The sequence below is a fragment of the Euprymna scolopes genome, chromosome 31 (assembly GCF_053919585.1).
Source record: "Euprymna scolopes isolate OS-2025 chromosome 31, ASM5391958v1, whole genome shotgun sequence".
Lineage (NCBI taxonomy): Eukaryota > Metazoa > Mollusca > Cephalopoda > Sepiida > Sepiolidae > Euprymna > Euprymna scolopes.
Genome location: NC_136512.1, coordinates 88,679,405 through 88,691,777, shown reverse-complemented (window position 1 = coordinate 88,691,777; position 12,373 = coordinate 88,679,405). Strand labels below are relative to the sequence as shown.

General features: G+C 35.9%; 1 protein-coding gene across 11 annotated transcripts in view; it reads left to right on the top strand.

The window, feature by feature from the left end:
• The window catches only part of LOC145255848 (uncharacterized), a 542,783-nt gene that overhangs the window by 424,224 nt on the left and 106,186 nt on the right, over positions 1-12,373 (top strand). The window contains exon 8 of one of the 11 annotated variants that reach the window (XM_080114600.1): positions 11,837-11,997. The exons of the other annotated variants lie outside the window; for them this stretch is intronic. Coding sequence (XP_079970726.1) covers positions 11,837-11,876 — 40 coding nt within the window. The 3' untranslated portion in view covers positions 11,877-11,997. Of the gene's footprint in view, positions 1-11,836; positions 11,998-12,373 lie in introns of those variants that run through there. 11 annotated transcript variants of the gene reach the window in all.

Below are 12,373 nucleotides of genomic sequence, written 5' to 3'. Positions count from 1 at the left end.
CTATGATTATGCAATTCCTACAGCTACATAGCTAGAAAACGGAGCCATAAAACTTGACATGGTGATATGGAACAAGAAAGAGAGAGTAGCAACCCTAGTTGAAGTCGGTGTCCCTAACAATATTGGCTTAAACAGAGCTGAGAGGGAAAAGATACCAAATACCACAATCTTGAGTATGACTTGAAAAGAAACTGGAATCTTAGGAAGATCTCCATCTTTCCAACAATTATAGGGATAAGAAAGAATTTCAAAAACTACCTGGCAAATATACTCTGTGAACCAAGTGCAAGAGAGATTCAAACAATTGCAGGTAGAATCTTAAATCTTAAAACGATCTCTCGGGGAGAATGTATGAGATAAATAAAATTTATTAAAACGATTTGGGAATTTTAAGTAGGACGACTCTTGGAGTAAATGTGGTATCATGGTGATTGATCATTCAAGCTATGAATAGGATAAACAAAAGATAACCAACACTTCTAAATGGCCTTATGCCTCATTTAAAATGTTTTTATATTATTTTATACAAATAGTTAAAGGTGTAGTATCTGTTGTACAACATTTCTACATTAAAAACCGACCTTGTTTCTAACTCTGATGTATTGAAGTGAAACTTGACCAGTGAGAGTTAAGTACATGCGTTGGATGAAAAGAATTGATATGAAAATGATGATTGTGTAATGTGAGTTTGAAGGACAGTGTTAAATCTAATGAGCTCAAAGGGAGATTAAATATAAACAGAACAGGAGACTTTGTTGGTATAGCCACGTTGAAAGAATGGATGAGAGTTATTGGATTAGTAGATGTAAAACAGTTAAGGTAGCAGGATCAAGTGTAATGTAAACAAATTCTTGTTGAGCAACCTTCTTAAATAATCAAATTCTGCCCAATCATCACCATCATTACTAATAATCACGATGTTGTCTCGACGTTCACCTGACACTCTTTTAGCTATTATCCTCAACTATTATCCTCAAGTGGCCTTTGGGACTTGATAAATGATGACTCCTTAGTGAAAAGAAATTGAAGTAATAGAGTCAGCCTATAGGGAAAGTCCAAGTAAAACATGGGAGGAAATGATGAGGATGAGAGAAAGTTTAATAAATAAATTTCTGGCCAGAGGTTAAGGTTAGGTCAGAAGTTGATGATGTTAAACCGATGATGATAACTTCATCTTTTCTGTTCTCTGTCAACGAAGGAGAAATCTTACTACACTGAAGCAAGTTTTCTTTTTGAAAAGTGTTTTTTTTTTTTTTTTTTTTTTTTTGTGAAGCACATTTCTGCATTAAAAATCGATTTAACTTTGCCCTCCTCGGGCGACAAGTAAAATAAGACATTAACTGTGTGCTCTTTTATGTTTGATGATGTTTATAGATGACTAGCAGGGATACTTGGTATTGACCAGGTGTGGATAGGTTTTGTGGTAAAATGTGCTTCACAAAAAGAAAAAAAACACTTTTCAACGGAGCCCTAAGAGAAAATGTTTCACAACCACCTGAGAAAAATGAAAATAGCAGCGAGTGCACATCTGTGACGCTCACTTCCGTTTGCCAGCTTTCCATCTGACTACAATCTGATTGTTTTCAAGTCCAACATAAACAAGTTCTTGAACCGTCCCTCTAAGTAATCGAATTTACAAAATTCCCACTACATTTGTTTACTATGCTATAATCACATTGACTAATGTATACCCATTAACCCTTATCCTCGAGTGGCCTCCACGCCTTGATAAGTGGTGATTCCTGTGTAAAAAAAAAAAAAAAGTAGTAAGCAGGCAAGCAGGCTTGAACCTGTAACGCTAAGAGGAAAAGGAGGTGAAAAAAAAAAGAAAAATGTTTAGTCATCTCACCCATGCGACGTGTGAAGTCACGGGCGTTCGAAATAACATGTTTTATGCATACGTCAATGTCGCGAGACGTGAATAACTTTGCAAAGATGTTGATGAAAAAAGTGCCCCCCTCCATCTACTTGTAGAAAATGGCTAAGTTGACTGTGAAAGAATGGTGGGGGCGCTGCATTATTTCATGCAGTGTATCTTGGGCATCTCTCTCCAGGCTTTGAGCACATACAGCACCTGGTATTACCAAATAGTCACCCATTTTAGTACTGATTGGACTCAGCATTGCTTAACTTTGGTGATCCAATGCGAACTGGTGTGTAAGATAGACTAACACTAAAGTAAAGGAATGGGAAAGATAGACTAACACTAAAGTAAAGGAATGGGAAAGATAGACTAACACTAAAGTAAAGGAATGGGAAAGATAGACTAACACTAAAGTAAAGGAATGGGAAAGATAGACTAACACTAAAGTAAAGGAATGGGAAAGATAGACTAACACTAAAGTAAAGGAATGGGAAAGATAGACTAACACTAAAGTAAAGGAATGGGAAAGATAGACTAACACTAAAGTAAAGGAATGGGAAAGATAGACTAACACTAAAGTAAAGGAATGGGAAAGATAGACTAACACTAAAGTAAAGGAATGGGAAAGATAGACTAACACTAAAGTAAAGGAATGGGAAAGATAGACTAACACTAAAGTAAAGGAATGGGAAAGATAGACTAACACTAAAGTAAAGGAATGGGAAAGATAGACTAACACTAAAGTAAAGGAATGGGAAAGATAGACTAACACTAAAGTAAAGGAAATGGCTATGCAGAAAGCAATTTTGCAATCTTAACACAAGGTTTCAAGTCAAAAATTCGCTCAATAAAATAGTTATCGTGTTTCAGTCTGAAAATGGTCCATATGCCACAAAACAGACAAACCAGTGTCGATACAACGTCTTAGCCAAGAATAGATTGGTGGCATTCATCCCTCATACAGCACCTGGTATTACTAAATGATCACCCATTTTTGTACTGACCAGGCTCAGCGTCGCTTAACTTCGGTGTGTCAATGTGATTATGCCATATTTTTATCATTCTAAGCCAATTTAAAAAAATAAAACAATGGACATGTTGTGAATGTCACTGAGAACTGGAAAGGTGAATAATCTTTAATTTTATTTTCATGTTTATTTCTTGATGCAGATTGAATGCAAATTGAATATTCTTCAATTTTATTCATTTCCTTGTTTTTATCTTCATAAAATATATGAATTATAAACACGATTTTTATTTTTCAATCGATTTTTTTTTCTTCATTTGTTTGTAATATTTTAAATGTTTTTTTTTTTTTTTTACATGTAAAAAATTTTCTGTCTCATTTGTTTGTTAGTTAATTCATCCAATCCTCACAGCTTTGCTTCGTACGAGACAGCACAATCTTTTTGAACCTTAAAAAACTTATATAAGAACACTCTCAGACACATTAGCTACATTTGTGTAAAATTCCATAAGAATCGATCCATCTGTTTAGGAGTCCATAGGGAACGAACTCACAGACACATACACACAAAGTTTCTTTCATATAATAGTAGATATATATGAATGTTAACTTTTCTGCCTGTGTGCAGAACAGTCTCTACTAAACTACTCTGTCAATCTTTTGAACCTTAGCACCAAAATTGTCAGAACAATAACAAAATTAGTGCTATATACAAAAACATTGTAATAACATTAACGAATTGCTTGTCATAAAATCATTTTTCCATTTTTGATTGAACGTATTCAGAATATTTGATCCACTCCAACCTATGCCCCCCCCTTGTCAAACTCTTACAAAAAAACACTCAACTAGCCTTAACCACTATCGACAATTTCCCCCACTCTCTATCTGTGCCTAAATCTAGACGCTGATTCCACAAAGAAAGCTTCTTTCCTAGAACTACCCACCTGTGGAACACTTTCACTGGCCTGCTTCCCAGCCAACTACAGTATGGTAGCTTTCAAGTCCAATGTAAACAAATTCTTGTTGAACCATCTCCTTAAATAATAAAATTCTACCTAACTTACACCATTAACGATTACTACCCTACCACCTTACATTCATTAACCCTTATCCTCGAGTGGCCTTTGGACCTTAATAAATAGTGACTCTCTTGTAAAAAAAAAAAGAAAAATGAATATCTTTATTTTTATAGTTTTTTTTGTCTTTCGTATGACAAATTTGCATAGTTGTTGGCAAAATAATCGAAGTTCTCTTCCATCAAAAAGGTGATCGCAATTATAATTTCGCTTGCATTGAATTTGTTATGAAAACTTAAGTCTGGAATTTTATTTCTAAGTAAAATTGACCGTCAAGGAACAATATTATATTAATCCTCATTTTGCAAAACTCAAACTGATACGGGCCTTTTAATCCATAAAATTTGAACTGGTAAACTTTAAAATAAATCACAGTAAAATATTCTTATCATACCAATATGTGGTTCATTCTAAATATTAATTTTTGGAGAATCCTAAAAGACATTCTTTTTGGTGAACTCACAAAGGGAACATGGGTCGTCCTCACCTCCACTATGTTGACTTGTGCAAACGCAACATGGAAGCATGTGATATTGACCCTACCACCTGGTGACATGGTAACCAAAGGCCTGATTACTGGGGAAAGATCCATCACTGGATGTGCGGAGACCAAAAGACTATTCAGATATGCAGTGTGATGATGTATAAAAAAGGAAACTTAGCCAGTGGGGGTTGAGGACATGCGTTGCATGAAGAGAAATTATAAGAATGATATAATGTTTGTGTGATATGAGTCTTAAAGATAGGTCCTGATGAAGATTAAATTTAGACTATGATAAAGAGATGCTTGCCAATCAGGAAACTCTGATGGTATAGCCACATTGAAAGAATTAATAAGACTTCTTAGGTCAGTAGATGTAGCAGGGTCAGTTGGTAGGGAAAGTGATGAGAAAATATGAGCGGAATTGATAGGAATGGGTTTGAGAGAAATGATTGCTGTTTAAAGAATAATAACATGAATTTCAAATCAGTCATGTTGAGTTCAAATCCTATCAAATCTAGAATGTTTAATTGTTCATGAATAAATTTAAAAGAGGTATATCCTCCCCTGAACTATGGATAAAATAGCAACTTGTATTCAATGAATCATACGTAGTAGGAATTAGGGCTTATCAGTCCACTCCAAGATCTGAAGTATCGCCCGCATGTGTGATTATCTGTGGAATGGTTCTGTAACAAAGATATTGATCGTTCTGTCTTTGCGAACAGCATGTTTCTTCTTACATTCAACAATCGTAATCCCTTTGTGTCTTGAAAATAAGTCTTAAACAAAAATTAAAATGAAACGATAAAAAGAATTGTTTACAACACAAATCTCAAATCATTCATGTTGATTGAGTTCAAATCCTATCAGTTCTAGAATGTTTTTGAATAAATTTAAAAGATGTATACCCTCCCCCCCCTAACTATGGATAACATGACAACTTGTATTTAATGAATAATACGTAATAGGAATGATGTTCAACATTTCATCATGATGATGATGATGTTCAACATTTCATGATGATGATGATGATGATGTTCAACATTTCATGATGATGATGTTCAACATTTCATGACGATGATGATAATGTTCAACATTTCATGACGATGATGATGATGTTCAACATTTCATGATGATGATGTTGATGTTCAACATTTCATGATGATGATGATTATGTCCGACATTTCATGATGATGATGTTGATGATGATGGTGGTCAACATTTCATGATGATGATGATGTTCAACATTTCATCATGATGATGTCCGACATTTCATGATGTTGATGATGATGATGTTCGACATTTCATGATGATGATGATGTTCAACATTTCATGATGATGATGTTCAACATTTCATGACGATGATGATGATGTTTGACATTTCATGATGATGATCATGTTCAACAGTTCATGATGATGATCATGTTTGACATTTCATCATGATGATGATGATGATGTTCAACATTTTATGATGATGATGATGATGATGATGTTCGACATTTCATGATGATGATGATGTTCAACATTTTATGATGATGATGTTCAACATTTCATGATCATGATGATGATGTTCAACATTTCATGATCATGATGATGATGTTCAACATTTCATGATGATGATGATGATGATGGTGTTCAACATTTCATGACGATGATGATGATGTTCAACATTTCATGATGATGATGATGATGATGATGGTGTTCAACATTTCATGATGATGATGATCATCATCCATTGCTTACGAAGATGACCACGATGATGTAATTGTTCTGTGGATCCAGAAATGGCTTGTCAGTCTAATCTGGGCTTTGAAGTATCTCGCATGTGTTAGACACTTGTGAGATGATTCCTTAGTAGAGATGCTGACTGTTCTGTTTTCTAAAAGTATGTTTCCTCTTGCATTACTTAATGCATACAAATTATAGCCCCGTCTTATTTTCCAATATGCCAGAAACATCTGTCTTGGGCAAGGTTTTCCCATGAGTCAGATTACAAACCGAACTGTTTGAGGTAGACCTACAGATTATCCTTGAACCGTTTCCGCTGTCCTCCTCCTACAATTCTTTTTCTTTGGACAGCTCACCATAAAAGAGCTGTTTTGAGAGCCTTGAAACTGACATATGGCATATATGACCTGCCCAACGAACCTGGCACTACTGTAACATGGTGTGTTTGGGGGGGGGGGGTTAAACTCTCTGTGTCTTCTGTCTTGCCACTTGATTTTCATCAATCTATGGAGGCAGGTTATGTGGAAATGGTTTGGTTTTGTGGCATGTCTGGCATATGCAGTCAGAGTGTGAGGATGGTAAGAATCACAGCTCTGTATACTAGAATTTTGGTCTGCAGCCAAATTCCTCTGCATAAAATGGCTGACATATCATAATCATAGAGTAGATGGACCGAATGAAAACGTTTTGAAATGCCATTAAACCATTTGTACTGTTTGAACTCTCATGTCGTAATTGCTTGTTATCTTCTTTTTTTCTTTTTCCTTTTTTCTTTCTTATTTACACTTTGAACACTCACGTCATAATATTTTTCCTTTTTTTTTTTCTCCTTTTCCTTTGTCCGTTTTTTTTTCTATTTCTTCTTTTTCATTAACAGTCAAATAGTCTTTTCGTGTGATTATCAAAAATCAATAACCATCGATTGGTTAATGAGAATAATCGTTAACAGGTAAAAAAAAAAAAAAAAAAAACTCAAACAATTGAGCCAGCGGCAATTTTCATTGAAAACGATTCCTTTATGCAGTTATCTCCCCTTTTTCTTTTTTTCACAAGCGAGAGAGGGAAAGTTAGAGTGAGAGAGGGAGAAAGTAGGAGGACACTGTTTTAAAATTTAATGTTAAAATCAATTTATTAAATCACATTTTGAATCATTTTTGTAAAACATCATATCAGCTCAAATCCATTGGTTGTACATGAGGAGAGTTGTGAAAATAAGGACCAGATTTTCTGGTTTTTCTCTTAACAGAAAATACAATGATATTTATTAATTAGAATTTGGAGATAGACCCCCCCCCCCTTTCCATCCCACCTATACTGAAAGCCTACATAATCTTGGGTCATTATAGTGATGGTTTTCATGACTCTCTTGTATTTTATAATTTGCTTTAGCTTTTAAGCCAATTCATTTATTCAATTCAGTCGCCCATTCTCAATCTACAGGGAATTAAAAAAGTTTTTTTACTCTTTTTCATCCCAGACAAGGCATATTGCCACTTGAAACATAAGGGGCTACTATTTAGGATCATGTCTAATAGAGGACTGTGGGAACTTGAGCAGCAAGAAGTCTCTTCACATTACATTTAAACCAGCAGTCAGGGAAGCAGGAAACAAAGAGAGAACTCCAAAGTCTAGCAGTCCGAGGGAAGAAACTATTAGAGTAGAAGGCTTTCCAACATCTAGGGACCTCAACAGTTGAGGGGTGGGATTTTGCTGTTTGTTGGGCTAGTTGGGAGTATGTACGCTGAAGAGGCACAAGTGTTATGAATTAATCAGAGCACATTCCAAGTACTTGTAAATCAGGAACAGGGATTCGACATTGGGGTGATGGGACAGAGATTGAAGATTGACTGATAGTGCGGGACCTATTAAAGTTCAGTTTTTTTTTTTTTTTTTGTACACTGTCTAAGAGTGAAGGACTAGTGGTGGATGCACTAACTCAGATGTGACAACAATACTGTATGCATGGGCAAATTGTGGCTTTATATAGATATAGCATACTCTCTGGTGTGAGTAATTTTCTGGCATGAAAGAGGGAGTTTACCTTCTTTGCAGCAGCCTTGGCAATGTCTTCAATTTATCCGTTCCAATTCATGTTGAATTACCTTGTGTTTGCTCAGTTTTTCATGTTTTGTTGAGGAGATTTAATATTCAATGCTTAATCCAGTGATTTGAACTCACATAAAACTTTGTAGACTGCATAGAAATTGTAAGCAAATCAGGTGTGTTAACTTTTTAAGCCTTTGCCGATCAAATGAGATACATATTCAATCCAACTATAATAGACATTGCTTTAATATTTTTGATCCTTGCTCTGGAAGGTTTGTTTGTCTTATGGCATGTCAACCCTTTCTTTGTTATTTGATGCTGAATGTAGGTATTTTGGAAAAAAAAAAAAATGTTATGTTTTGCATTCTTAATATTTTAAATATCAGGCTGACAGTGACAAGAAAGTTCTTGCGGTTTTTAATTTTGATATTCAGATTGACATATCTCCGCTCAAACAAAAAATTATGGATCACAATAAGCACCATCAAAATCAACACTTGTCAACATAAGACAAATTTGTCTATGCCATTAACGTAAAAATGTTGCCTTCTCGTGGCGATGAAATCGCTGAAGGCGTTTTTTATATCGTTTAGGTTCTTGAAGCATGGTAGGTGAGAAGTCTGGAGAGTATGGTGGATGAAGCAGAGTTTTGTAGCCAAATTCATTCAACTTCTGCAGGGTCGGTTTAGCAACATGCAGTTAAGCATTGTCATGGAGGAGAATTGGGTCTTTTCTGTTGACTAATGCTGGATGTTGTTGTGGAAGTTTCTGATGCATTTCATCCATTTGTTGACAGTACTTCTCTAAAAAAACTAATGAATGAGACTAAACAGTCAACTCTCGCTTTGGGAATTGTTGTAGAGCTTCGTCGGTGTCTAACCACTGAGCTGAGCATCGCCAATTCTCGTAAAGATCCAACTTTTCATCGCAAGTCACAACCCAGTCGAGAAACGGGTCGTTCTTGTTGTGTAAAAGAAGGGAAGATGACACTTCATAACGGCGTTTCTTTTGATTGTCGTTCAATTCCTGAAGCACTCATCAAGTTTTTTTGTTCTTCCAATCTCTCTCAAGTGGTTGGAAATTCTTGTATGTGTTAGTCTAATTCAGAAGCAAGTTCTTGAACAGTTGTGCATGGATTGGCTTCGACTAAAGTTCTTAATTGATTTATATATATTATTCCTTAATTGGAATTCAATTTTTGAGATGAGCATTATATGTTTAATTTTATTTTTATTTCGGACTATTAGTCTCATCTTTATTAGTTGTTGTTTTTGGATCTTTTTTAAACAACAACTAATAAAGATGAGACTAATAGTTCTTAATTGATTGTTGTCAATATCCGATGGCCGACCACTACGCTCATCATCTTCAAGACTTTCGTCGCTGCCATGAAATTCCTTAAGCCACCATTGTGCTGTGCGTACAGTAGTGGTTCCTCTTGATATCGAGAGCGCTTTTCGGCAGCTTTTCCGCCCAGCTTGAATTGAGATAAGAAAATTATGCAAATTTGATTTTTTTCCATCTTGTATCCAACGCTCTGAAAAAAGACATGATTGGTTTAAAAGGATTGTAATTTAAACGATTATGTACAGCGATAAACGCTCTTCAAAATGATATATAAAGTGAAGGTGTTATAATGAAACTTATTTGAAAATACATCATTTGAAATCAAAATTGAAAATCCCGCAAGAACTTTCTTGTTAACCAAATATTTAATCGATCTGATCTTGTATGCAAATGGCTTGGAGATTAATTTGTTTTGTAAATAATAAATCTCTTTATGTATTATTTGGCTTATAGATGTAGATTCACTGTGTTCATTAAAGAGTGCTCAATAGAGGACAGAGCAAGTATATAGTATGTTTATCATACCAACGTTATTGGTTACACATGTTTCAGTAGAAACTCGATTCAGAGAGACCACCTCATCAGACCGAAAAAGGGAGCAATATTAACGCCAAAGTCAAGATTCATTCATTTTGTATATAAAAAGATATTGTAAGTCTAACTTAAACCCTGGGATTAAGAAATCAAATAACCTCCTTGTAAAAGCCGATTAAAAAAAAATGCTCTTGTCATGTCAGCCATGACCATGTAGAAGTCTTAATTTACAATTCTATTCTGCAAAATCCCATACAGATTCTCAAATTCAACGTAAGGATTCCCAAGTGCAACAAGATGGAAAATGTTGCAAGTTTCCACGATGAGAATAGTAAGAGTAGTATACTTCCGTCAATCATGGGTGAGATTAACCACGTTGTATCCGCACCACTGGTGAAGCTGAAGCGTCCTCTCCAGGTTGTAAGCTGTAGGTTTGTTAGTTGAGTCTTAGTGGATGCTAGCCTGAACACTATGATATGGAGAACAAGCTGTTGCCCACGTAGCATGTGCTCCCTCTTTCAACGTTGGACAGATCCGAAGGAATAGTAAGACTATTCCAGTTTGGTATCAGCGCTGTCGCAGGAGCTAATAGAACAAACTTGTCAGCAATGTCAAACTCTATAGTTTTCATTCAAAGTTTTCTCCTGACGATGTTTTTATGGGGGGGAAAAAAGGGGTATTCCACAAGACAACGGAAGTTTGAAATCGGGATTTTACCTTTCCTGGGATGGACTACCTTAAGAGATTAATGAGTTCCACCGACCTTAAGAGAATAGTAGTCCAAATAACACAAATCATTAATTGTCATTAGGATCCTTCTATCATGTCTGAAAGCGACACAATGTTCAACGAGCGAGATCAGAGATGCATCGCTGTACAACTCATGCTCTCAACCAATCCAAGTTATGACAACAGGACCATTGCTAGCACCTTCAAAATGCAAATCTGGACAGTTCAACGCTTGAGAGAATGCAGCTTAACGAAGTTTCTGGTCATGGTTATAGTCTTTGATGTGGTTTCAAATGAGGACTATATCATGCCATCTCACATCTTCGACATCGGCTTAAAAGTCAATACCAAAGTGCATCTGGATGTGCTGAAGAGTGTGGTGATCCCTGGTGCAATCAAGTGGCCACTGGGTGTGGCTGCAGGATTCCGTACTGTTCCACAAGTTCAAAGAGACTTCAGAAGGAGTGTTACAACTTTGTACCCTTCTTTCACTGTCCCTCTCTTCCCCCAATCTGAACCCCCTGAACTACTTTGTTTGGTCATACGTCAAAAGCATCACCAACATGACCTCCCACAGCACCAAAACCAGCCTGATCGACACCGAGTATTCACCAAGCTCCTGCCGGCACTTGTGGAAAAGGCATGCTCCTAGTTCCAAACCTGTATCAAGGCGATGATTGAGGCTGAAGGCGGCTACATTGAATAGATGTCAGCTCTACTACATAATCAAGTTACATGAATTGATTTTTCAATGAAGTTTTAACATAAAGCTGTAGTGTTGTTTTCTTTAGGGCGACATTTTTATCGTTCCACCCTGAAAGTAACAAATTAATGGACACATACAAAGACACACATGTAAAGATGCACATGTAAAGATGCACACGACTGCACCCCATAGCAAAGCAATGAAACTGCTTCTTCCTTTATTGCCAGGTTAGAATGCAGTTTACCTCCCCTCTCACAAAGCAAGCACAGTTATCTGCTCTTTTCCTTGTGTCACTGAAAGCATTTTCTTTTTTCAAACGAGATCTGATTGGCTGGAGGCTTTGTTTTTTCAGGCTCTGGCTCGGTACCGACATGCCTTGCTGTTGTCTTTGAATCGGCAAAGCGGAGGAATACAAACCCATTAGATTGAGAATATGACATTTCCATATGTTTGACAAGGGTATCTACTTTGCTTACTCTCGCTTTTCTCTCATTCTCCGAGAAGAATATCAAGATTGACCACAGCATCAACACCTGCAAGTCTTGGCTGAGCAGTTGGTGGGAAGGGGAGGTTTTTTCTTCTTAGTGAAAATGTTTATATCAAAGTATGAAATAAAATGTTTATTTAAAAAACATAAATCATGATTTTGTCATTTTTTTTTTGTGCATTTAATTGGTTTTTGCTTTGAGTTTCTAGTTTCTTTTTCTTTTTAAACCTTGTAAAATGGTGCCCCTGAGTTAGCTCCCCTTGTGTAAAAATGTTAACCTTCAGTTACCTCTCCTTGAGATGACAAATGAATATTTGTGTTTCTTGATAAGTACAATAAGTATAATTCTAATTATGCAAGCTTTTTTTTTTATAATAAAAAAAACAAGCAAGTATTATCTTT